This window comes from Arvicola amphibius, chromosome 9 (assembly GCF_903992535.2).
Source record: "Arvicola amphibius chromosome 9, mArvAmp1.2, whole genome shotgun sequence".
NCBI classification, from domain to species: Eukaryota; Metazoa; Chordata; class Mammalia; order Rodentia; family Cricetidae; genus Arvicola; species Arvicola amphibius.
Genome location: NC_052055.2, coordinates 66,573,856 through 66,601,676, shown reverse-complemented (window position 1 = coordinate 66,601,676; position 27,821 = coordinate 66,573,856). Strand labels below are relative to the sequence as shown.

Sequence of the window (27,821 nt, the reverse complement as noted above, 5' to 3'; positions counted from 1 at the left end):
GATATTTCTATATTAAAATGCTAATTGTGCCTTTTCTTTTGCCTGTAATTAAAGCTGGAGAATTCTGTGGTCTGCTATTCACTGATTGCTAGAGGATTCACAGATCTTACCTAATGACTACACACTGACCCACCATCAACTACAAATATAGTGATCGAACAGGCAGACATTAGAACCCCAGACAGAGTTCTTATACACACGTGCGCGCGCGCGCACACACACACACACACACACACACACACACACACCTGTAAATGTCAGATTTTATAACTTATCTCCTTCCCTGTCATTTACCCAGGAGTAGAGTCTCATTACATTACTTGTGATTGAGCAAATACTCATTTTTCTATAGTAGTAAAATATATGCTGAGTAGCAAATCAAGACATACCTTCCCCATATAAGAAAATGGCCTATACTATGAGCTAATCTCAAATGCCTCTATACAATAAATTTATAATGCATCAGATTTTGAAAAATAAAATCTAGTTTTTTGTAAACATCTGAAAATCTAAAAGGTATAAACACAATGCATCTGTCAAGTTAGTAGATTTTCATCTGGGGCTGGAGAGATGGCTCGGAGGTTAAGAGCACTGGCTGCTTTTCCAGAGGTCCTGAGTTCAATTCCCAGCACCCACATGGTGGCTCACAGCCATCGGTAATGAGATCTGGTACTTTCTTCTGGTGTGCAGACATACATGCAGATAGACCACTGTATACATAAACAAATAAAATAAATAAAAAGTATATAAATATAAATAAATATAAAAAATAGATTTTCATCTAAGAAAATAAGGAACATAAAATTTTCTAATTTGGCAGTATGTTAGACTATTAACTCAGCACCAAAATGAAAATGACCTCTTGCATATACTAATATTGCCTATATATTTTGATAGGAAGTACCATTTTAGAAATAGAATATGAATATATTATGAATAGTGAGTATTAAAAATCTTAGAGCAATTAACAAAATGTAAGTAAAAGATAAAAGTTTAAAAAACAAGAATGTAAAGCCAACATTAATTGGGCAAACACAGACACAAAACCTCTGAACCCACAACAGCCTTATTTTATATGGCAACTAAAACAAAATCTCTAAGGAGACATGCCCATCTCTCTGGGCCGGGGTCTCAGATGGCGAGAAGCATTTAAACCAGCTGTGCATCATGCACAACCATGACTTCCCACAACAGACACCAGAAGAGGACCATTTTTTTTTCTTTTTTCTAATGTTTATGTTTTTGAACTCAGTATGCAGGCAAATGGCAGAGAAACACACTCCCCAAGCCCACTCCCATATTTAACATTTATATATGGAAAGTAAGAGTTTAGTTGTTCAAGTTTTCTTTTTCATGAATCCTGGGCCTCAGAGTACTCCTTTAGGTGGGCATGATCTTTTCTATTCCTTTTTCTTTGGTATCCACTGAACAGAGGGCAGAGACTTACTTCTGTGGTTTAAAGAATTTGAAATTTGTTTTTCTGAGAATAATTTTCTCCTTTCTAATATTTATTGAGTTCAAACAAGAATAAAAACAGTACAATTTTAAGATGAATTTTACAGTTTCTAGACTCCCATGAATACATTTTGGACCTTTAAAGAGTAGAAAACCATGGTTTAGAGACTATGGCCCAAGTTCTTCCCTTTTAATTGGCAAGGTATAAAAACTGAAGTCCTATACAATGAGACTTGGAAATAAAACCTAGCACAACCATGCTTTTGATGCAATTTGGGAAACAATTTCAATGATAGAACACCTTGGAATTTACTAGTAAAATCTATCCACTTAGGCTTTTTTTTTTTCTTGAGATGTTTTTAAGTTTAATACAAAAGTATACACAAATACCTGTGTTCTTAGAGACCACAGAATGTCAATGTAGATTAACATACAGATCCAAGTGACAGTTTTGGTAGGTGACTCTAATTGGTGCGTGAGTCCAGCTAGTTAACTTTGTTATGTCTTGACTATTTTACTCTGGATTAATGTGCTAATATTAAAAGAACACTGTTTATGGGTATAAATTTATGGAGAGAGTAGGTAAAGTTGGGAAATAGCTTCCTTTTAACCAATAATCTATGACACAGTTCAGCTTAAAAACACCCTTCAAGTGTCAAGGGTGGGAAGAACACAGAAGCTGTAGGTGATTTATAACATCTAGGCTATTAAGTTTCCTTTATTTTAAGTTTTCTTGATTAGTTAATTTCTTTTACTTTTGAGATTATAATATTTAATCATTTCCCTTGCTTCCTTCCAAACCTTCCAGTGTATCCTTCCTGGCTCTCTTTCAAATTTATGACCTCTTATCATTGTTATTGCATGCATAACACACTGTCCTAATATAACCTGCTCAGTCTGTATTCCATCACTTGTATGTATGTCTTCCGGGCTGACAGTTTGCTATTGGATAACCATCTGTTGAGCTCCTCCCTGGAAAAGGCTATTTCTCCCTCTCAGCATTTCTTAGAAGCCTCAGGTTCTCTGTGTAGGGCTGGGGCCTTGTGGGCTCTCTCCCAGCCAGTTTGGCATGTCTATTGGTGTCGTCCTTGTTGGGTGAAGTTTCGGACACTTCCAGGAGACACAGTCTCACTGCAAACACCCTGCTGCTGGGGTTCTTGTCTTCCTTCCGCCTTTTCTTTTGCAATGTTCCCTGTAACTTTTTGGCAGTTTTTACATCTTTATCTTCCCCTAGTGTTTATTGAAAAAAACTATTTAAAAGACAGGAACTGGTGTAGTGTGAGGCTGTGGGCTGCGTTCCCGCTGCCCTGCTTTCGGCCTCCTGACTAGCTTATGCCCCAAAATAATTACACGGAAACTGTATTCTTTTAAACACTGCCTGGCTCATTAGTTCCAGCCTCTTATTAGCTAATTATCACATCTCTTGCTTTAACCCATATCTAATAATCTATGTAACACCACGAGTGGTATCTTACCCGGAAAGATTCAGCTTGTCGGACCTGGTGGCTGGCTTCATCGCAACTCTCTCTCTGAGGAGAGGCATGGCAGTCTGACTAACTTAGGAGAGGCGTGGCATCTGACTGAGCCATCTACCTCACTTCCTTCTTCCTGTTCTGTCTACTCCACCCAAGGGCTGGCCAAGGCAGTTTCTTTATTTATTAACCAATGAAATCATCAGATAGATAGAAGACACATCTACATCATTTCCCCTTTTTCTGTTTAAACAAAAAAGAAAGGCTTTCACTTTAACACAGTAAAACTACATACAACAAAACAGTTATAAAGCAAGAATTACAGTTGCAATATTTATATCTATTTTATCTTTTATCATAACAATGGAAAACTATAACTATCCATTCTTCAACTCCATCAAAGACTCCAGAAAGATATAATACTACCTAAGTAAACAAGAAATAATCAACTTCCAAACTCTAGAAATCACAGAGTCATCTTGCTACCTGGACAGTCACCCAAAGTTCTTTTGTACCGTTGGGGCATCCATCTTCGGCCTACAGGCCCATAAGTATCCAGCAGACATTTCTATGCAGCAGGAAATTTCGAAGGCAGTTCAGTCACTATCTGCTGTGTCCTTCAGAATGTCTCGCAGACTCTTTCTTGAATCAGGAACCCCGAAAGATCATCTCACATTTAGGCAAGTTCAGCAGTCCTCTCTCTGTGGGTTCTTTGTGTCCAGTTTCTGCAACAGTCCAGGCAAGAGCAGTTTCTTGCGCAAATTGCTATCAAACTCCATAAGAATCCCCTTCAATGCCCATCATCTTCTTGAAGTAGATTGGTGCTGCCAGGAGCAGACGTGTCTCATTGTCATGAAAAGTTATGTTACTAAAACATTTAAAATGCCATATTCTGTAGTCTTTGGAAGATATGAAGAATGCCTATCTAACTGAAATATATCTCTATAAATCTAGAAAATCTAACATGACTACAAGTTTGACTATTATTGATGACTATCCATTAACAACCTATATACGTTATATTTTTAAATGAACTGTATAATCACAATACCTTAATCAGTATCAAAAATACATATACATATAACAAAATTGACCTTAAATCTCTATCAATTAAGCAAAATCTATACCAATGCAAATTATTTATATCTATATCATATCCCCCTTTAAATGTAAAAGAACACTTATAAACAATATTTGGGAACATGGACGTAGTTATTTCTCTCCAAACTGCTTCCTGCTGAATGGGGACGCTGTTAATCAGATCTTTCATGGTGTAAACTGTGTGCCAGGTTCATCTCATTCATCAGTTGAACGAAGTAATTTTTTGAGGGTGTTCATAGCAACCTTTCAGGAGGTCGTGGTCTATCATACCATATTGGGATAGAAGCAATCCAATGGGTCTCATTTTCTGTAAAAATAAAAGAAGAATCTCTTTTCCAAAGTATCATATCCTTAGATCCAAATTCTGAAGTCAAGGTATTTTCAAAATATCTATCTTGGATTAGTTCAGCAGCATTTGTAAACAAATATCTTTTAGCAGCTGTTGCTTCTTCCTCAGCATTCAAACAATTCAAAGAGAGCATAATAGCATACAGTATCAAGATTCTCTGTGTATTTTCCATCTTATACGACTTTATTTTAACCTCTATTTCGTTTATTTTTACTTTTATTTTTGAAACAGGTTCTCTGTATATCTTTGTCCTGGAATAACTCTTTAGACCAGGCTGTCCTTGAACTCACAGAGATCCACTGTCTCAGCTACAACACTTTGAACTCACAGAGATCTGCCTGTCTCTGCCTCCCAGGCATCGGGATTAAAGGCGTGTGCTACCACACCTTGAGGTCACAGAGGTCAATCTACCTTGCCTCCCAAGTGTTGGGTTTAAAGGTGTGTACCACCACACCCTAGCTACTTCCTTTTTTTCTTTTTTACTTTTAAGAACTTTAACCTTTATCATGCATATATTTTTAACACACCATAAATCATTTAGACATTTTCTTTGACTTTGAATCTTTCTTTTACTGTATATCTCTCTTTTTGTGACTACATGAGTCTTTAATTTACCAAACAGTATCAGTAGGACTAAAGCCGTGGCTTTGACAGCTAGATCCAGCCCATTCCTTAGGTTTCCAGCCTCATGGCAGAGGTACCAGCTGTAGCCATGTTTATGGCCACAACTCTATGGCGTTTCACGGTCCCTGCCAGCAAACAAGCTGCAAAAGTATGTCCACAGACAACACTCAAGTCCTCTCTCTGTAGCCGGCCCTCCTGCCTCAAAGAGTCAGAGTTTGCACTGGCAGGACAGCCCAGAAAGCTGACATTTTAAAACAGCACAACTTTTTTCCTGCTATGGCTGAAAACCGAAAAGCACACGTTCAGCTTTTCATCAACACCATTTAAGTGTTTTGTGGCAGGACCTCTTAAAAGGGCTGCAGGTTTTTGCAGCTAAAGCTGAGTCAGGAAGCCTCTCTTAGATGAGAGCGCTTGCTCTAGCAAGCAAAGCCAAACCCGAGAAATTGCTGCTACCGAGAAAACATGCTTTACTCTATTTTTTCCCAAGCTTTCTCAAGCTTTCTGTGAAAAAGCAAAAATAAAAAACCCAAAAAACCAAAAAACCCCAACCCCCCCAAAACAAAAACAAAAAACCAAAAAACCCAAAGAAAAAAACCCTCAAACCCCTCAGGTATAATTGGAGCTATTTTCATAAACTCAAGAAGACGCATTCCCCTCATATGCTCACCCACTGTCTGGAGAAACCTAGCCAGACTGTCTGATAAAAGTTCTAACTGAATGTATCTATTGTATGCTTTTCTTAATAAGAAAAGACTGACAAAAGGGCCACATTCGAGTTTGCAATCAACTACTTAAATGACTTAATGGATACATCTTACTGAGTTCATCTGGCCAACTACACAGTAAGCAATAACACTGAATAAAAAACTAGAATTTCAGCATGTATTTGATATCTTCATTCAACAGAGATGTAATTATAGTTGCTGTGGATAGATAATTCTTTGACCATAGAAATTATTACATATAAAAGCTCTATGGAAAGTTGTTGACATATGCATGGTTCATGCTGAAGGGCAAAGAAAGTGTTCTTTCAGACAGAAACAGTGATGGGGTGAAACAGACAGACTATAGATGGCTGAAAAGTAAACACAAAAGGTAAAGATAGCTTGAAGTCTCAGGTTAAAATAATAAGCAGCTGGGCAGTGGTGGCACACGCCTTTAATCCCAGCACTCGGGAGGCAGAGGCAGGTGGATCTCTGTGATTTCAAGATCAGTCTGGGTTACAGCTACAGAGCAAATACCAGGATAGGCTCCAAAGCTACAGAGAAACCCTGTCTCAAAAAACAAAAACAAACAAACAAACAAACAAACATATGCAACATAACATATGCAACATAGTGGTATAGGTAACAGAGGTGTGGTTATTTTTAAAAAACAGGTCAGCTGGGCATAGTGGCTCATAATCCCAGCACTGGAATGGTGAGGTAAGAACTGCCATGACTGAACTCAGCCTGGGCTACGTGGGGCAGTGGAGGCTACAGACTGACATCATGTTTCATAACAAAACAGCACAGAAAATGGAGCATTTCCCTAATATATCCTTATTAAAATAATATGAGAATGAGTTGCAGGCTGCGTTCCTACCTCCTGGCTCCCAGCTGCCTGGCTAGCTTATGCCCCAAAATAACAACACACAAATTGTATTCATTTAAACACTGCCTGGCCCATGAGCTCTAGCCTCTTACTGGCTAACTCTCACATCTTGACTAACCCATTTCTAATAATCTGTGTAGCACCACAAGGTGGGGCTTACCGGGAAAGATTCAGCATGTCTGACCATGTGGCTGGCATCACAGCGACTGTCTCACTGCCTTCTTCCTCCCAGCACTCCGTTCTGTCTTCCCCACCTACCTATGTTCTGACCTATCAGGCCAAGCAGTTTTCTTTATTAATTAACCAAGGAAAGCAACAGATAGATAGAAGACCCACCTACATCAATAATGTGCTCAGTGAAAATTGTGAACAAATATTGAAAGCATAAACTGATTACTGAAACATGAAATGGGAGGTTAGAAACAAATCAAGCTGTAGACTTGGAACTGAGATTCTTCCTCCAGACAGAATCTAAGCTAGTAACCAAGAGCATTCCTTAGGCTCTCCTGCCCCTCACTCACACGGGAACCACTAGCGTGTGCTAACAGAAGAGGTCTAAAGAGAGGACTGGATTGGGCTCCTGACTCTTGACACTGTCTTGTATGACTGTGTCCAAACCACAAATGATTCAGAACTTATTCTTTAACTTATAAAAAGGCGATAAGTTTGTCATGAAAATCTTCTGTCTATGAGGTACTATTTATAGATGGACTTATACGGTATGGTTACAAATAGCTTAAGCCTCCTTTATTGCATAATTTAGCTATTTATTTCATTGAATTCAGTACTTAATAGGTATTTCACAGATAAGCAGGTTTGTTTGTTAGGTTTGATTTTTGAAACAAGGTATTACTGTATCTTCTCAGTCAGGAACTCCCTGTGTAGATCAGGGTAACCTTGAAATCAAAGAAGTCCATTTGCCTCTGTCTCTGGAATGCTGGGATTAAAGGTATGTGCTACCATACCAAGCAGATTCTTAAATATCTGAATTTTCAAAGTTCCCAGTTATATAATTAGGTGTTGAAAAGGTAAAATATGATTGTGCGATTTTTGTATGGTTGTATGCATAAACAGTTTAAAGTAATAAATATTTATCACTAAGTAGGATAGTCTAGCAAAAGGAATCAAACTGTAATAGCTGGGAAGATCTCAAAGAATGGCCATAGCAGCAAGTTCATCCTTCCCTCACTGCACTGCATTGCTGCATATTCCTTCAAACTGTCATTCCACTGGAGAAATCCTCCCTGATGTCCTCTGTAAGACAAAATCCATGATATCATATAGCTCTATTCTTCAGTAATTTTTGCAGACACAGCATTGTTGCATGTCATTCTTTGATTCTACCATCCTATAGGATAAGATACTTATCAATCATGTCTGTTTTAGTACCACCATACGCTTGCAACACAGTATTTAGAGGCAGATGCAGGAATGGTTGATAAAAATGGGATGTTTATCCTGTATCCTTTTCACTCTAGCTTTGTCGCTTCTTCTTCGTCTTGACTTGTCCTTCCCGCTCTTCTCCTAGAAATTAAATAACCACTCTTCCACCCCATTTAATGATACATATTTGGTTTTAAAATTATACCTATCTTCTCATAGTTTCATGGTAATACAACTAATGAAGACTCAAACAAAACCTCATACCACGTTGTGATGGCTATTCTTGGTTGGCAACTTGACTACATCTGGAATTAACTAAAATCAAAAAATGGAGGGGCACACCTGTGAGGGGTTTTTGCTTAATTTGAAGCAGGAAGATCCACTTCTAATTTTCAGATCTTTGAGCTGGGAAAAGCCACCTCTAATCTGGGCCACACCTTCTGTTGGTAGCCTATATAAAGGGCAGGGAAGAACAAAGCTTTTTTTCTTTGCCTAGTTGCTCTCATCTCACTAGCAAGTCCATTCCTTTATGGGCATAGAGGCTACTTCTTTGGGATTCTGCCATATATTGAAAACCAGCTGGGACATCCTGCCTCATGGACTGAACAACTACTGGATTCTTGAACCTTCTCTTCATAGGCAGCCATTGGTGGATTAGCTGGACCACAGCCTCTCAGTCATTTTAATAAATCCCTTGTCTATATATAGAGAGAAATTCATTTTATAAGTTCTGTTACTCTGGAGAATTCTGACTAATACACACATAAACAAAGGAAGTCAATTCATTCCCTTCAATGAAGACAAATGAACTCTATTAATACTGGCCTCCATTCAAAGTGCCCCCTAGTGGGTAAAATGCAGGCTACTTGGGTATTACGTGAGAAGCATTAAAGGATATCAGAACACCATGAAGAACCGTGAACTATATTCTCAGAAAATGCAACATTCTGCCAGTTTAAACTTGGCTGAGAATTTAAATCAGGCACAACTTTCTGGAATTTGATTCTAGAGGCATTCTTTGTGTGAATTAGTTAAGTAAAATTAGAAACTTGTGATAGTTGAAGATCTGCCTGACTGTTAGCTAAACTTTAGTTTAGTTAGTTTAGTAACACAGTTTAGTAAAATAAGAGGTTTAGCAATAATATAGTTATGTATACTTATTTAACCTGTAATGTTCACGATCTAATGAGTACAAAAATGAAGGTGAAAGAAGTATATACTATTTTTCATCTATTATATTTTTAAGTAACATTAAGGGTAAATTTACTAAATCAATGCAAGGATGGGTCTACCTATTACAGAGATCATACCTTTGACAAGGGGTGCAGGAGAGTAACATAACCTATGGGGAGATTAGAAAAAGATGTGAAATATGAGGGATCCCATCCCTTCTTTCTACATCAGTGTGATGTGTGTGCCGGGGGGTCCTTTAGCATACTCAATAAAATCCTCTCATTTTAAGGGAACAATACAATGGATTTTAGTATATTAAAGAAGTTGTAAAGCCAGCACCATAATATAACTTTAAAAACAATGTCCATTATCCTCTCAAAGCCCTAATTAATTAATGTACGGTATATGGCAGTTCTGTTGAACTTGTCCATATTGGGTTTCATGGTCTAAGTTGATGAGTATGATTGACCAGGTCTCTTCCCCAATAGGGCACCAGATCTCATTACAGATAGTTGTGAGCCACTATGAGGTTGCTGGGAATTGAATTCAGGATTTTTTGAAAGAGCAGGCAGTGCTCTTAACTGCTGAGCCATCTCTCCAGCCCCCCAAACCCTAGTGTTCACTAATAATCCTCTACAATTCTTCACTTTCCACCCCTCCACAATTACCCTAGGAAACTACTATTCTACCTCTGTATATTTGTCTAATCTCAATGCTTGTGTTGCTAAGATCAGTGTAGTATCTTTGGTTGATGTGGGAAGGTCTTCTGTTTTAATAAAGAAACTGCCTTGGCCAGCCCTTAGGTGGGTGGAGTAGACAGAATAGGAAAAAGGAAGTGAGGTAGATGGCTCAGACAGTTGTCCCGCCTCTCCTCTCTGGGGCAGACTGCCATGCCTCTCCTGAGAGAGCCAGAGTTGCGATGAAGCCAGCCACCAGGTCAGACATGCTGAATCTTTCCGGGTAAGACACCACTCGTGGTGTTACACAGATTATTAGATATGGGTTAGTCAAGATGTGAGTAAGAGGCAGAAAATAATGGGCCAGGCAGTATTTAAATGAATACAGTTTGTGTGTTGTTATTTCGCGTGTAAAGCTAAGCATGCCAGAGCAGGGCGGCGGGAATCCTGCCCACAGCTCCTCACTACATTTGGTGATAGTTTTTTTTTTAATTTAACATTTTTAGTTTATCCCTGATATAGCAGGTATCATTCTTAATTTTTTCCTCGCCAAATATCTCCTTATGATACCATATTATATGTTGATAAACATTCATGTTTTCACTCTTTGAAAACTATGAATAATTATGCCTTTCATTTTTTTGTACATCTACTTTTGTTTTTCTTAGATTCGACTGATGTGTGGAATTGCTAAGTCTTATGATACTTCACAGTTGACACTTTGAGGCTGTTTTCCAAAGTGGATATATCATTTTACATTCCTACTAGCAATACAGAAAATTAACTAGTCTCCATGCTTACTAACACTCATTTCAATTCTCTTTTTGTCATATTACAGATATCCTAACATGCATCAAATGGCTGTGATTTGCATTTCCCTGGTGACCAGTTACACTCAACATCTGTCAAGTGCGTTTGGGTCACTTGTTAATCTTTGGAATAATATCTCTTTAGCTTCTTTACCCAATTTGAATTGAGTTGTCTCTTTTTTATTTTTGAATTATAAGTTCTTTCCATATCCTTGACATAAAACTTTTAAAAGATGAATAATTTGACAATATGTTCTTATCATCTATGGGTCATCTTTTCATTTTCTTAAAGATGCTTTGTGAAGTATGGATGTTCTAATTTGACCAAATTTAACTTATCAGTTACTTTCTAATACTTTTGCTTTTCATATTATTAACCTGAATTATTGTGCAGCTCAAGATCACAAATATTTGTTCCTGGGAGGCTGGTGCTGTAGGTTTTGCTTTTGTCTGCATCCCAGTTCAAGTTTCATATGTCATGTGACATTGGAACTCACATTCTCTCAAGTGCATATGTTTATAGAAGTCATTTCTTACAAAGAATCTTCTTTCCCTTTTTGAATTGTTTGCCTCTCTGTCAAAACCAACCAACTAAACAGTCATGAGATGAAGGAGGCCACAGCCCCTAAGTTCTTTTGCTCTCAGGTCCCACAGAGCGACTGAGCTCTGGAGACGGGACCCATCATTACAATGGAGCATGCTCTTGTCATTCTTACCTTTGTCTTACCTGTCATTCATTAAGATGCGGCCCTGGATGCTACTCAGGACAAACCTCTTGTGTCACACTTTCTAATTTCTATGCATTACAACCATACAAGAAACAGCCAACCCCCAGCTAGTGTTGTTATTAAAATGTGACACTAATTATATATGAATGGGCAAAAATAACCAATATAAGAAGAATTGAAATTTGTGCATTAGAAAAGTATTTAGGAGTTCTGACTGGTAACAGCCTATGCTACAATCGTCGTGTGGCATCTCCATTACCATCTGTCTCCATAAAGGGCTGACAAACTAGTACAATGGTTGCTGTGAATAAGCCTTCACAAGAGAAAATACTCCTTTCTGGTTCCTGCAGAGAGGCTACAGCCTCCATGTAGAATGTAAGTAGAATATATAATGTCTAGGAATTGGATCAGAAAAAAGTACATATTTATTTTCACTATGCCTTTACTAAAATGTATGTTCTATTCACATGTTGGTGAAGATAACAAAGCATTGTCAGTGCCTGTAATCAGTGTCAGGAATCCCAGCAGGAATTACGGACATCTTTATCACAATACAACTGATGATATCTTTAAAACCCAGCGATGTCAGAGAAACCTGTGTCTTATTATTTCAAACAGTAATATACAAATCACACGTCACTGTTACAAATCTTCCCAGCATTTACATCACTTTTTTTTCAGTATAAGTATTTTCTGTTACAACTCTATAGGTTTTATTTCATTTATGTTTAGAGACACTGTTCTGAAAAGGTCACCAAAGTCTCATGGAAAAAGAAATTAAATAAAAACATTACGCAAAGTCATTAAAAGAATAAAACACCATGAACTGTCCACAAAGAGTCAGCCTGCATTGTCCGAAGGTCCTTTACTAGTTAAAGAAAGGGCAACAATGGCATTCTTGAAGGCCTAAGTCTCAATTTCAGTGATGTCTCCTGACTACTAGATCTGAACCCATTAAATACATTTCAATCCTCACAGGCGTTTTACAATGTTATTATGCAATGACAACAATGTTATAACTACAACATTTTTTAATAAAACGAGTAAAATCTGAAACTGGAAATTCAGACACTGTGCAATTAAAATAAAAAAAACCCTAAAATTTAATACAAGCTAAAACAAAAGGCAGATCAGCATTGGTGAAGAACAGGACCATTACTTTTAATGTTTTTCTAGTAAGTTCCTATGGAAAGGGCAATACAAAATTGCTATCCATCTAACAGTTTTCACTTACTAGCAGCACTAGACACTGCTGGGAGAACTGAAAACTTACTAGGAAATTTCCCCTGAATATTTTCCCTTCAACAAATGGAACTTGTCAAATTGTTACTGCATAATATAAATAGTGATGCACACACTGTATCTCACTGGTGATAAGTCTCTGCTGTGAGGTCAACACTGGTGATCCATGCACTGTATTTTATTGGTACTAAGTCTTTGTTGTCAGGTCAACACTTCAATGCATAACATACATAAGAGCACCAAAAGTGAAAATGACTTTGTTTATGTTTCTGTATTAGAATTTTATTTGCTAAGGGGTAAAAACAGATTTTCAAAATTCAGAGCTAACTTAAAACAATAGTTTTAAACCTTTATTCCTAGCCCTTACTGCCTTCAGGAAGGAGAGAACATCTGGTTATTTAAAGAACACAATATGTTCACATTTTCTATGACTTTTGTTTCAAATTGAATTTAAATTTTTTTTAAAATTTGAACTACTAGCTAGAACAATGTTTTTAATCAGTTCCTATTTTTCAGACTGTCCTCCTTCTATCCTCCTGACTTCATTTAGTGGATTATGTTTGGAAATCTGTTCACGAGTTCCATGTGATGAAGAAAATGTGGATGAGGACCAGGGTTTGAACAGCTAACGTGGAATCTATATCTCTATTACACAAACCAGACTCTCTGCTGAGTCATCTTGAGTCCTTAACATCTGAAGGCTGGGAATTCTGACAGCAAATTAAGAAACTAGGGAGTAATTAAAATAGGGTTGATTCACTATAAAAATGGCAGCAAAAATATATCATGGCTATAGTTTGTGTATATATAGATATAGGCTCCATAAATGTGCAGGGAAGTGAATTTTATCTAGATTAGAGTCAATGTGGAGTCCTAGAAGAGACATGCCATTTGAAGGAAATATTTTCTTTACCAATCATATGTAGGACACAAAGTTAATTGATGAAAAACGATCAGGAATCATTCCCGACAAATAACTGATGAAAGTGGATTATATATAAGCAAAATAGCAATTGTTGATGGGGAACCTCAGCTAATCACATTCAGTTTTTGGCATGTTCCCCTTGGGCCAAAAGAAACATATAAAACACCATGTGCATTTGTTTCCTTCTCTTTGTTTTCCTGAGCTCCTGAATCGCTGGAACCCTGGTTTTGTAAGTTCCCCTTCTTCCCTTTATTAAAGCTAAATATTCTTTATTAAAGCTAGTCTGGTTAATTTTAACTGCCGATCGACCATGCCCCAACAATTGTTGCAGTGACTCAAACTGGAGAGAATGTCCTAACTGAACCTGGAAATGCCTTGTTTTTGGAAAAAGAAGGAAGGACTCTAAGGATGGAGGAAGTAGATACAAGACCCAGAAGTAGACTAGTGAGCTTGTGTATAGTATATAGGCTTGCAGCCTTCATCTTTCCATTGAAAAGAGGGAAAGCGAGCTGTTCTCTCTCACTTCAAAGAGCTGCTATGGGGACTGCTCATCCGAGTGTTAGGAAAACTATGGATTATAATTCTGTTATTACAGCTTAAGAGCTATTATTTCAAACTGCTCATATGAAAATTCTTTCCAAAGTAAAGTCTACTCCATCCACACAAAACAGAGATTGGTGTCTCAAGCTGTAGTTGTAGAATATATTCTCAAGAAAACAATCTCCACAAGGAAATTAAGGAGAATGATAACTGGGCAAAGTGTTTCCCTAAAGGTGGGCAAAGGTTTCTGCTGATTTTTATCGAATCTGTCAGCAACATGAATACTGCTATGATATGAAGTTAGAACAAAGACAAGCACACCTCATGCTCAGATCTTTCCAATGGCCTTCTTCTAATAGCTGATGTCTCTATGTTTGTGTATTTACTCTTATCTACTTGAACCAGGAATGACAAGCACTATAAGTGTTTCATTGTTACTATTAGATTTGTTTTTTGAGCACTTTGATGCCTGGAGTTTTGGAGACTAGGATAGAAGCATTAACTGGACTTTTCTTCCCATTTTCCCCTTAGCATAAACGGCCTCTTTTGTGACGCTAAATGATAGTCATGGCCTGAAGAATGTGCTCTTGTGCGTTTCTATGAAGTACATAGACTATCAAGTTCTTTCCTTTCTACCTCTGTAGCACAGGGCTAGTGTTAACCTATTAGAAATCAGTTCTTTATAGGCAAACAATGATCTAGCTGGGTCATCAGAGATAATTTTATTCAACTTCTAAATGTTACAAAAGATATCAAAACTCAATAAACATTATAGATCCCAACTGCCAAGTTTGATCTATGTTATAGTCTCTAACTCAGACTCCCATAGGCACACTGTACACCCAGTGTGGAAAAGATTGCTTCTGAAGTCTACAGGGTGATATCAATGAACCAACATTACAACTTGCTTTATAGCCACCAGAAAAGCCCTTATGGGTAAAGAGCTTTTTACTTTCCCTATAGATACCATCATTCCACAAACTTGTTCATGGAAGTCTGTAAACACGGCTTCCTCTCCAGTCCCATTTTCTTAAGGGTCAGAAACACCAGTTATGGTCCCACCTTTTGGAGATTTTGGTGAGACTCTGAATGTAGAGCTGAGTAGTTCCTCCTTTAAAGATATATACTATTACTTTTCTCTTTAAACATGAATCTTGGTTTGTAATGCTTGTACAACTTGTTTGATTATATCCTGTTGAAATAAAAAGTACTCTACAAAAATTACATAACAGGAAAGGGTAGTTAAATTCTATTAGTAAACACTGATGGATTTAGTATAAAGAATTCTGAAACTGGGTGAGTGACTCCTAAAAGGATACTCTATTACCTAGGGAAAAATAACTAAGATTGGTAAGTTATGATGCAATAATCATTTCTTTATTAAGCCAATCCATACAAATAGGGAACCCAGGCTTAATTTCACAGCAGCCATTTCACCCATAAGGGAGACTTCCAGACACTTCGTCTTGAGGATGGTGAAGTATCCTGGGTCCTGCCACTAGAGAGATGATACATTCTCATGGTGATCCCAGGCCCTACCACCCAAGAACAGCCTTCAAACACCAGTGAGTCCTCCACACACTTCTGAAGACCAGCTGCTAGAATCTTCTAATGCTACAGAAGGTTTGCTCCTGAGCTCAGAAATTACACCAATCCCTAGCTGAATTGGGATTCTGAACTTCCATTTGCACACCAAAACAACAGTTCTCCCAAGACTGAACCCCAAGTACCATTCAACTGGTCCACATCCTGGAGGTTGTGGTTACTAGTAAAACAAAGATCAACACACTCAATAAAGTTGATACCAGACATCTATGCCAAGAAACATCACCAATGACTTATCTCCAAATGTCCAATTCCCCAAAGAAAAACAACACGAATAACCAAGACAAAATATCTCCTCTAGAAATTAGTACCCTCATCATAATTTTTCCTGAATAAAACAACTTAGTTGATAAAAAAAATGATTTCAAAATAACAATTAAACTTGTTTAAGGAACTCTAAGAAGAGACGCATAAATACTAGAATGAAGACTACAAAACATAAACACTGAACAAAATGAAGAAAACAAAGCTATGAGAAATAGAATTTAATTAAGAAAGAAAGTTCCTGAAGAAAAGGTAATCTGAAATAAAAGCTGGATATGAAAATATTAAATCAGTGAAATAAAATATAAATGGAAACCCTGACCAATAGAATGGATCAACTAAAATAAAGAACAAAGAATTCGAAGGATTGATGACAAGGTAAAGAAAATGTATAAATCAGTCTAAGAAAATGTTATATCTGAAAAACCCGCTGGGAACAGAAGAATATAGAGGAACTCTGGTGAACTAAAAAAAGAACAAATTCAATATGAATCAGAGGTATAGCAGAAGGAGAAGAAAGCCAGGTCGAAGGCATAGAAAATATTTTCAAGAAAAGTATAGAAGAAAATTTCTCAAAAGAATGTCTACCAAGGTACAAGAGGCATATGGAATACCAAGAAAACAGGACCAGAAATGAAATTCCACATGTTATAATATAACAATCAAAATGCTAACTGCAAAGAACAAAGAATGGGTATTCATGCTGCAAGAGAGAAAGTTCAAGTTAGATACAATGGTAGGCTGATTAGGATCACACCTGGAGACTACTCTGAGCACTAGTCTGGACTGAAGCTCAACACACTCTGAAAGATCACAGATGAAATTATCAGCTATAACAGAAGAAGCCTTCTGTGATAAATACACACGTGTGTGTGCATATATATGTATATATGGAATTTATGTCCCTTAAGCCAGTTCTATAGACAATACTGGATGAATATTTTGGGCTTAAAGAGAAAGTTATACACAACTAAAATGATATAGGGATACACAACTACAGAACAGTTAATCAAAAGAGGTCTAAGAAAATAACACCTCTACAACAAAATAAACCCCAATACCAAGTCTCAATTATTCAAAATAGAGACACAAACTAACAGACTTCATAAGACAAACAGTACACATCCTTTTGATGCTTCCAAGAACCACACTTCAGCATCAACAACAGATATCATCTCTAGGTGAAAGGACAGAGAAAGTTTTCCAAGCAAACTGAAATAAGAAAGAACAAGTGTAGCTATTCTAATGTCTGGCAGAATATACTTTAAACCAAAACTAGTCAGGAGAGAGATCAGGAAGGATACTACATATTTATCCAGGGGAAAAAATGAATCAAGAGGATAATAAAATTCTAAATATTTATGCACCAATCAGAGGGATTCCTATTTTAATAAAAGAAATACTATTAGATCTAAAAGCACAGACTGACACTTCAATGCCACACTCTTAAGTCATCCAGACCAAAACAAAACAAAGAAACTTTGGAATCAAATGACCCATAAATCAAATACATATAACAGACATCTATGAACATTGTTATATCTACAAAACTAAAGACTATACTTTCTTTACTGTAGCCCATGGGAACTCTCTTTAAAACTGATCACATATTAGTTCACAAAGCAAATCTCAACAACTATAGGAAAACTGAGATAACACCCTGCATTTCTGCCTGACCACAGAGGACTAAAGCTGGAGATCAACAGCAACAGAAAGGACAGAAAGTAAACAAATTTATGGAAAATGAGCAACACAATGAATATTGGGACAAGGGTAGAAATTAAGAAAAAACTAAAAATTCTTAGAATTGAATGAAAATGAAAACACAGCATACTAAAATATATGAGGCACAATGAAGGTAGTTGTGATGGCTAATTTAATGTCCATTAGACACAAATTAGAGTCATTTTGGAAGAGGGGACCCTCAACTGAGAAAATGTTCCCACCAAACTGGCCTGCGGGACAAGCCTGTAATTCATTTTCTTGTTTGTGGGTGGGTCCAACTCTCGTCCTAACAAGGAGTAAGCCAGTAAACAGCACTCTTCAGTGGCTTCTAATTTAGCTCCTGCCTCTATATTAACACCTTCAGCGCCTGCCCTGACTTCCCTAGATGCTTAACAGGTTGTAAAATAAAATAAATCCTTTCCTCTCCACATTGCCTTTTTGTCATGGTGTTTTATCACAGCAACAGAAAGCTGACCAAGACAGCGACCCTGAGAACAAACTTTATAGCACTAAGGACCTACATTAAAACTTTGAGATCTTGCTGGGTGGTAAAGGCACATGTCTTTAATTCTGGCATTTTGTGAGTTTGAGGTCATTCTGGTCTATAGAGTAAGTTTAGGACAGCCAAGGGTACACAAGAGAAACCCTGCCTTGAGAAAAAAAATTGTCATCTCTCATACTTAATGATGCATCTGAAAATCTTGGGGAAAGAACAAACAATACCCTAAAACAAGATGAGAAGAGATAATTGGTTCTTTGAAAATATTAGTAAGATTGACAAACAGTAAAATTAACTAAAAGAAAGTGTAAAGACCCAAATTAATAAAATCATAGGTGAAAAGGAAAACATTACAACAGACACTGAAGAAATTCAGAGAATCATAAGGACATAATTTAAAAAAATATATCCCAATAACCTGAAAAATCTGAAAGAAATGGCTAACATAGATAAGAACAATGGGTTAATATAAGTTATAAGAGTTAATAAGAAGCCTGAGCTAATGGGCCAATCAGTTTGTCATTAATATAAACCTCTCTGTGTGATTTTGTTGGGACTTAACGGCTGTGGGAACTAGGCAGGACAGAAACCCCAACAAGTAGGCCCTCATGTTACAAATGGCGCCCACATGGACAACTTCATCCACAAAAAACCTGAGAGAGCTTGGGAAGTAATTCTAGACAGAAAAGAATAGAGAAAAGCATGGCTTCTTGGTAGCAGCAATTTCTCAGCTCTGCACTGCTTGCTAGAGGCAAGCGCTCTCATTTAAGAGTGACTTTTTGACTCAACTTTAGCTGTAAAACCATGCAGCTTTTTTAAAGAGGTCCTGCCACAAAACACTTAAATGGTGTTGATGAAAAGCTGACCACATGCTTTTTGGTTTCCAGCCATAGCAGGGAAAAAGCTGTGCTGTTTCAAAATGCCGGCTTTCTGGGCCGTCCTGCCAGGGCAAACTCTGACTGTTTCAGGCAGGCAGTCCAACTATAGAGAATCTGAGTGTGGTTTGTGAGCACACTGCTGCAGCTTGCTTGCTGGCAGGGACCTTGAAATAACATAGAGTTGTGGCAATAAACGTGGCTACAGCTGATACCTCCGCCATAAGACTGGAATTTTAGAAAGCTAAGGAATGGGCTGGATCCAGTCGTCAAAGCCACGGCTTTAATCCTACCTATACTGCTTAGCAAATTAAAGACTCATGAGGTCAGAAAAAGAGAGAGATATACAATAAAGAGAAATTCAAAGATGAAGAAAACCTCTAAATGGTTTACAGTGTGTTAAAAATATATACAGGCTTGGGAGAAAAAAAAGTTTAAAGTCCTTAAAATAAAAGAGAGATAGCACACACCTTTAATCCCAACACTTGGGAGACAGAGGCAGTCCTCTGTGAGTTCAAGGTGTGGTGGCACACTTCTTTAATCCCAATGCTTGGGTGGCAGAGGCAGAGAGACCTCTGTGAATTCAAGGTATGGTGGTGCACACCTTTAATCCCAGTACATGGGAGTCAGAAGCAGGTGGATCTCTGTGAGTTCAAAGACAGCCTGGTCTACAGAGGGAGTTCCAGGTCAGCCAATGATATAAAGAGAACCTGACTCAAAAAGTAAAAATAAAAAAAAAGAGATAGAGGTTAAAGTAAAGCCACATAAAGATGAAAAATACATAGAGAGTCTAGATACTGTATGTTATTATGCTTTCTTTAAATTGTTTGAATGCTGAGGAAGGAGCAACAGTTGCTAAGATATTTGCTTATAAATGCTTCTGAATTAATTCAAGATAGGTATTTTGAAAATACCTTGACTTCAAAATTGAAGTCTGAAGGTATGCTACTTTGGAGAAGAGATTTTGCTTTTGTTTCCACAGGAAATGATAGGCTGTGGATTCAGTCTGAGTTAAGAAAAATTGACCACCTAAAAAATCTCCAGTAGGAACAGATGGCCCAGATGTGTGAGTTCTACCTCCAGAACAGATTCAAGATGCTGCCTGAGATGATCAAGCCTCACAGGATACTCCAGTCAGGACTTCATCATAACTCTAAGTTTTCTTTAGGTCCCCATAAGATTATCAGCACCCTCAGTCAGCCGGAAGTAGCCTGAAATACTACACCCACATTCCCAAAAAATGGACTATGGATATTTTCCTTTGTTTAAAAAAAAGAGAGGACAGTGGTGCGGGAGAATTGTCTGTATTCTGTCAATTATGTTTTAAATAAATGCTGATTGGCCAGTAGCAAGGCAGGAAGTATAGACAGGATAACCAGACAGGAAGTAGAGGTGGGTCAATGAGAACAGGAGAATTCTGAGAAGGAGGAAGCCCATTCCTCCGCAGTCCTCCCCATCCTCCAAAGAAGGAAGATGTGATCAGCCCCACTGAAAAAGGTACCAAGTCATGATGGAGGACGCTCACTGGTTAATAAAGAAATTGCCTTGGCTTTTTGATAGGGCAGGATTTAGATAGGCAGAGTAGACAGAACATAATGCTGGGAAGAAGGGAAGTTAGTAAGTCGCCATGGCCCTCCTCTCTGAGATGGACACAGGATAAGATCCTTCTTGGTAAGCCACCACCTTGTGGTGCTACATAGATTACTAAATATAAGTTAAAGCAAGATATGAGAGTTAGCCAGTAAGAGTCTGAAACTAATGGGCCAAGCAGCGTTTAAAAGAATACAATTTGTGTGTTGTTATTTCGGGGCATAAGCTAGCCAGGCGGCCGGGAGTCGGGCGGGATGAAAAGCAGTATTTTGGAATAAATCTAACCAAGGAAGATAAAGACTTGCATAATAATAACATGAAGACATTGAAGAAAGAAATTAAAGAGGATGCCATGAGAAATGACCTTCCATGTTCATGGACTGATTGCATTAATATTGGGAAAACAGTTATTTTACCCAGAGCAATCTATAGATTCAATTTAATTTTTATTAAAAAATACAATGCAATTCTTCACAGAAACTTGACATAGTAACCTTAAATTCCACATAGAGAAACCACAGACACAAGCTATCAAAAAACAATCTTGAATAATAAAAGAATTGCTGGAGGTATCTCTATCCCTGATTTTAAGTTAGATTACAGAGCTATACTCATAAGAACAGCATGGTGCTGGCATAAAATACAGTAACACATCAATGGAATTGAATTGAAGATCTGAATATATACCCATGTGCTTACAGCTACCAAAAACATACACCATCTTCAATAAATGATGCTGGTCCAACTGGTTAGTTATATGTAGAAGAGTGAAACGAGATCCTTATTTGAGACCCTTCACAAAACATAAACTCTAATTGGATTCAGCACCTTAATAACATGAAATGCGCTAAATCTGATAGAGGAAGAAAGAAATATGCTTGAAAGTACAGGCACAGGAAAGGACTTTCTTAACAACACCCCAATAGTAAAGGCAGTAACACTAAGAGTTAATGAATGAGACCTCATGAAACTAAAGAACTTCTGTATAGCAAAGGATGCCAACAGTCAAATAGAGGCAGAATACAGAATGGGAAAAATCATTGCCAGCTATACTTCTGACAGACGGCTAATAACTAGAAAACATTAAGAGTTAAAAAAATCTATACACCAAGACAACAACTAACTCAATTTAAAAATGGGACAAGGACTCAAATATAGAATTCTAAATAGATAAAATATGAATGGCTAAGAAATATTTTTTTTAAAGTGTTCACCATCCTTAGCCATTAGGGAAATGCAAATTAAAACTACTTTAAGATTTCATCTCACCTCAGTCAGAATGGATAAGATTTTTAAAAAACACAACAAATAATGGTGTGGCTATGAGGAAAGAGGAACACTTATTTACTGTTGGCAGGAGTGCAAACTGCTATAGCCACTGTAGAGATCAGTGTTGCAGGCCCTCAAAAGGCTAAAAATCTATCTCCCACATGATCCAGCTCTGCCACTCTTGGCCATATACTCTGAAAGAGTTATATCCTCCTATACGTATAGTTACTCATTCATGTTCAATGTTGCTCCATTCACAACAGCCAGAGAATAGAAACAACTAGGATTCATTCCTAGCAGCTGATGAATGGTTCATGAAAAAGTAGTACCTATATACAATGAAACATAATTTGGCTACTAAGAAAAAAAATATTTAGAAGTTTACATGTAAATAAATGGAGGTGGAAGCAACCATTCTCAGGGAGGTGACTCGAAACAAAAGTTGCATGTTTTCTTTATTTGTGGATGTTAGCTTTGAATCATTTGGAATACCAGGAGTGGTCAGGGAACCAGGTGCCATGAGAGGGCTTTAAAGGGAAGGGAGACAGAACACAGTGACAGAAATGGTCAGATAAATAAAGTACAGAGGAGTAGTTTGGGGAGGAGCAATTAACACTAAAGAACTTTTGAAAAAGTCATATGGAATCCTAGTAAATTGTAGCTACCTTCTACATTATTTAGACTTCCCAAAGTAGAATGATTAGTAAAATTTTTTGTTATATGTCCCTCGCCTAATATTGTTTACTTCTTGTAATTTTATATGATCTGTTCCCATTGTATATAGTTGTATTTGGTTTCTAAACCTGCCTTATTTAGACAAAAGGGGGAGATGTTGGGGCAGCTGGCCCAATCCCTGCGTTCAGGGGCGTGGCTGCCCCAGGGGAGAAAGGTCCTTTAAAAAGGACCGGGTCCCGGAAGGACTCCGCTGTTTTTGCTGTTTTTGTCCCCTGCGTTACCCTCTGCTTCGCTGGACCCTTGGCTCTGTAAGTTCCCTTATTTCTCCTTTTAGCAGAAGCCTCCTAAGATATAAACACATATGAAATGTTTAGATGAATTTATCTGGCAATACTGGATAGCACAGATAGAAAAGAAAGCCAGCTCCCAAGAATGGATTACTTCATTTGGAACTGTTGGCCAGCGGGATTCTACAGACGCCCAGGTTTCACGCACTATTCACATTGCTTTTGTACTTTCCAGAACTTGATGGTAACATACCATTGCTGAAGACAACAGGTAAGAAAACCAAGCAGGCACTAACCTAGAAGCCTAATCCCTACTGGGTAGCTTTCATACTGCTGGGAGGTGCTAGATATGCTATCAAGACAGAAAAGTAACTATTAATCTCACCCAGCTGGGAACCATGCAAGCTACAATAGGATCTAGGCTGATGCAAGAAGACACAAATATGGAAGCAACCAAATACTTTCTGATTAGATGTAAGACTGACTCCACAAGACAGAACCCAAATGACACTGCTATCAGAGCCAATAACCTGTAGCTAGATAGGATTTGGACCCCAAGAGAGATCATACTATTATTCTGTTAAATGCACATGCTATAAAATGGGTCATTAATAACACTAATATACCCATTCTGAACTCATCTGAGAAGTTTCTTCCTGCTGTAGATGGTGATTAATATGGTGTACTGGCTGAATTTGTGTGTCAACTTGACATAAGCTAGAGTCATCAGACAGGAAGGAGCCTCAGTTTAGGAAACACTACATAATATCTAGCTGTAAGGCATTTTCTCAACTGGTGATGAATTGTGGAGGGCCCAGCCCATGGTGGATGGTGTCATCCCTGTGCTGGTGGTCCTAGGTTCAATCTATAAGATAGCAGGCTGAGCAAGCCAGAAGAAGCAAACCAGTAAGCAGTATACCTTATGGCCTCTGCATCAGTTCCTGCCTCTAAGAATACTGCCACGTTTGAGTTCCTGTCCTGACTTCCTTCAATAATCAACAGCAATATGGAAGTGTAAGCCAAATAAACCCTTTCCTCCCCAACTTGCTTTTCTGTCACGGCATTTTATGACAGCAGTAGAAACCATAATTAAGACACATGGACACCCAGAATTAGTCAACAAGTAGAGAATAAGAGACGGAGGAGTGCCTAGTCCTAAATGGGATCTCCCTATCTCATCCCCTTCTCTAAGGCTCAGGGATCATAGTAGAGCAGGGGATTAGGGGGCAGAAAGAGTAAGAGCCAGAGGTGGGGGATGACTATAGCAAAACAGTGCTTTCCAGATGCAGTGTCATAGCTGCACATATGAACAGCACATATACGTCCTGCACATGCACAAGCTGACAAAATCTCCACATGGAGGGAAAGGTGAGCAGGAAGGCCATCTTATCTGAGGAGCTATTGGCAAGGACAACTGCTGGGGAAGAGAGCCATTTGTCTTTATGGGTGTGAAAGCTGGTAGCTGACAAGGCTCCAGGGAGTATCATCACAGGGAGGAGTACTCGGGCAGCACAGATGGACAGGGCAGACTGAAAACAAAAAGGGACACAAAGTTGGGTGAGTAGGGAGATAAAGATAGATCTGGGAGGAGTTTGGGGAAGGCAGTAAATATGTGCAAAATATATTATATGAAATTACCAAAGAAGTAATAAAATATTATTTAAAAACAAATAGGAAATTGAAATTTAACTAATCTCCCACACTCTAATGTTGCGCTGACAGAATGTGCTTTCACTCTGGAAATCAAAACTCATCATGGATTAGCAGCTCGTCTCTGCAACCTCTATGGCTACCTGATCCTTCTGTGGAGACTTTAGTCACAGAGTATATATCACTTACATACATAACTTTATGTATGTGAAGATAAAAATAGAAATACAAAAGACAAATAATGGTACTTATAAGCCATATCTAAAAATGGGTACTTCCTTATGCAAAGCAATCAGATTGTATTTTGTTGCTTAATAAAAATTGCTTTGTGTAATAGAAATGCTATAAAGGTTAGTACTTCTATAAAAAGCAGATTAGGCATAAGGGAATTTCTAAGACAGAATAGGAAATAGACTTAAAGAAAGTTAATGTCAGCAACTACAGAGAGGTAAAAGATCCTTTAGAATCAGATTGCTATTAAACTTGGACACTCAAGCTGAACAGGCAGAGCTTTGGCAACAGAATTCACAGACAGACTGACTGACTCAGAGACAGTTTGACAACTGCCAACATGACTGTTGGGAGCATTTCCAAAGAGCCAAAGGCTGGGATTACCACCCAACGCCTGGCATTCTGACGCTTGCATTTGAAGCTTTCTCTATTACTCTTCATCCAATATTTGTGTTTGGCTCAAAAACAGCAAGGATTCACAATTTTTTATATCATTAAATGTTCTTATTTTCAAGAAATATAACATTAGTTGTAAAAGAGCACACTTTTTTCTGTGAAATATGAAGAAATTTTTGATGAATTGCTTTACATTCAAATAGAAAAATCAGTGTTGAGGTCTGTCTGATATTTTATAAGGTTATTTATAAGCTATAAAATATATATATATATATATATATATATATATATATATATATATATATATATACTCATATCACAATTCAGTGTTCCATATTGTGATAAGTTCTTATAAGCCTTAGCATGGCTTTTTTTTTCTTAATCGTCATATGACCCAGAAGCCCTACTGGAATAAGTCAGCCCTGTGACGGGATCAAAGATAGTGAAATCTGGCTGCAAGAAGCAGCTGTGTAAATATTTTCTGCAGTTAACAGGAAAGCAGGAGGTGAAGATGGCCTGCTGAGGAACACGGGAACTGGCTAGGTGCATATTCTCAGGACAGTGCCCACGGAGTACAACTTCTAACAGTCAGATGGAGAACTCCATTCTTCACACAACTTAAAATTACACATACACATTTCCCCAAGAAAAGCTTACCTTTGGGTCTCTAAGGAACAGAGCTTTAAGAATCAGTGAGTGTATGTCTCCGATGAGTGGATAATGCATCAGAAGGCCGAGGCAGGTCTGGTAGTTACTAGAAATTACTAAATAAAAGGGAAAAAGGATTCAGCCACAATATTGTTTGTATGGTGGATATAAGAAAATAACTGAGAGTCAAAGCAAGTGATGCAGTAATTCAGGTGATTTAACAAAATTCTGTCTGGAGGAGAGTTCTTCCTCAAATGCTCTCTGGATCAGTGCATTTCACCTACAATCTAGCACACTAGCCCTACCCACAGGTACCAGTCGAAGAAAGAGGTACAGACGTAGTCCTGGGTATTTGCACCATAAATAGATTCTTAAATATATGTTGTCATTTACATACATAGCTACCTTTAGCTTTGCTGCTGAGAAATTAGCAGCAAGAACCTTGTAAAAAAGCAGTTGAATGTTCTAATATAATAGCACTCACCTTGGCCACTATGCTTCATAATTCACACCATGCTCTCATCCTTTTATATGTGTATCACACAACTTAAAATTAAAAATACAATTTTCTACAATTATTGATTTTTCTAAAAGTAAAAAGAAATGTAGAATTACCTACACAAGACTTCTTGGGGGAGGAAAGTGAAACTCTCCCGTGTCCGCTTTCACTCTGCAGCTGTTTTCAAATCAACTCAATTGCGGCTACAATTATCAAACAACCTTTTAAGACTGGTCTGTGTAAACTATTCCATTTCTTATCTGTTACTGTAGTTACAACTGGCCCATTAAGGACTTGTTTTGTGAACCGCAATGACTGCTTCTGCAACACTGCGTGAAAATTTCCTATAGCTGTAACTAAACCTTATTTATTAATACATTACTTGAAAAATGTCCCACAGGAAAACAACTGTGATTTAAGGTAAATAAGACAAATAAAATATTGATTATAATCAGAAAAATCTTGATCTTTAGATTTTTTTTCCCACTGCTGAAAAAGCTACTTCTTGAGGAAGCTCTCTACCATGCTCCCTCCTGAGAGCACCATGGAAAGGAGGCTAGGTCGGCAGAATGAGGAATCGTAAGCTGTGTAAGGAACTGCTTTATCTTCTTCATTTCCATCGCTGGTCTGACAGCTTGTAATTTCACACATCTGCCTTCATTTGTAAAGCACTCACTTACCCTACCTGCTCTCTATCTCTTCAAACTCCCCTTATTTGTTCATTTCTCCATATTCACATTCCATTCCCCATTGTCATTTTTTATCTGGAAATTTAAAAAGCTAGGATATAGTAGTATAACGTTTTAATGTACAGTTTTCATTTAAGGTGAAGAAGTTTTAAAAAAAAACAGGCAATCAATTGATCTGGTAATTCAAAAAGCTATTTCTCAAATGCTCTAATGATAACTTTAGTACCTGGACAGGAAATTACATTTACACATCTTGTAAGAGAGGCAGAGAGGTTTGTGGAACATATTTTGGATGCAGTGCTCAAACTTGAACCTAGGGTTCCTATTTGAGTCCTCTTTAAAGTGGCCTGAAGTGACACTTGAAGTCTGTTAGGAACCTCTTTAACAAAGTTTAGTCTTTTAAACAACTTTACGACTTTATAAAACTGCTCGCATCATGCCATGCAATGACTCATTAAGGGACTGCTCTGAAATGGTCCCAAGCTAACAAAAGACTCAGAAGTCAACAAGGAACAAGCCCTTGTTCTGGAGACAAACCATGGCACAAAGGCAACAACGATCTCACTGAGATGATGATTTCTAAAGGCTTTGGGTCAAGAACGCAGCCTCAGAACTTTATGTGCCTTATCTCATGTTATATACGCATAGGATATTTCCCCTTGTATTACACATGCTAAGGATGATACTTGGAGAGGGTAAATCACTTTCTCAAATCACATAGTGATTTCTTGGTGTAGCATGATGTGAAATTCAGGGTCTGTACTCTACGTAGTTATATAAAGCTGCTTAAAAATGTTGCTTTGAAATCAAATGATACAATGCATACAAATGTCAACACTAAGTCTTTT

The 27,821-nt window shown here is 37.7% G+C and overlaps 1 protein-coding gene across 4 annotated transcripts in view; it reads right to left on the bottom strand.

Annotated features, from left to right (window-relative positions):
* Tbc1d5 (TBC1 domain family member 5) overlaps positions 1-27,821 on the bottom strand; it is a 466,882-nt gene that overhangs the window by 88,108 nt on the left and 350,953 nt on the right. For all 4 annotated transcript variants that reach the window (XM_038341979.1, XM_038341980.1, XM_038341981.1 and 1 more), the window contains one exon: positions 25,795-25,901. In XM_038341979.1, coding sequence (XP_038197907.1) covers positions 25,795-25,901 — 107 coding nt within the window. The remainder of the gene's footprint in view (positions 1-25,794; positions 25,902-27,821) is intronic.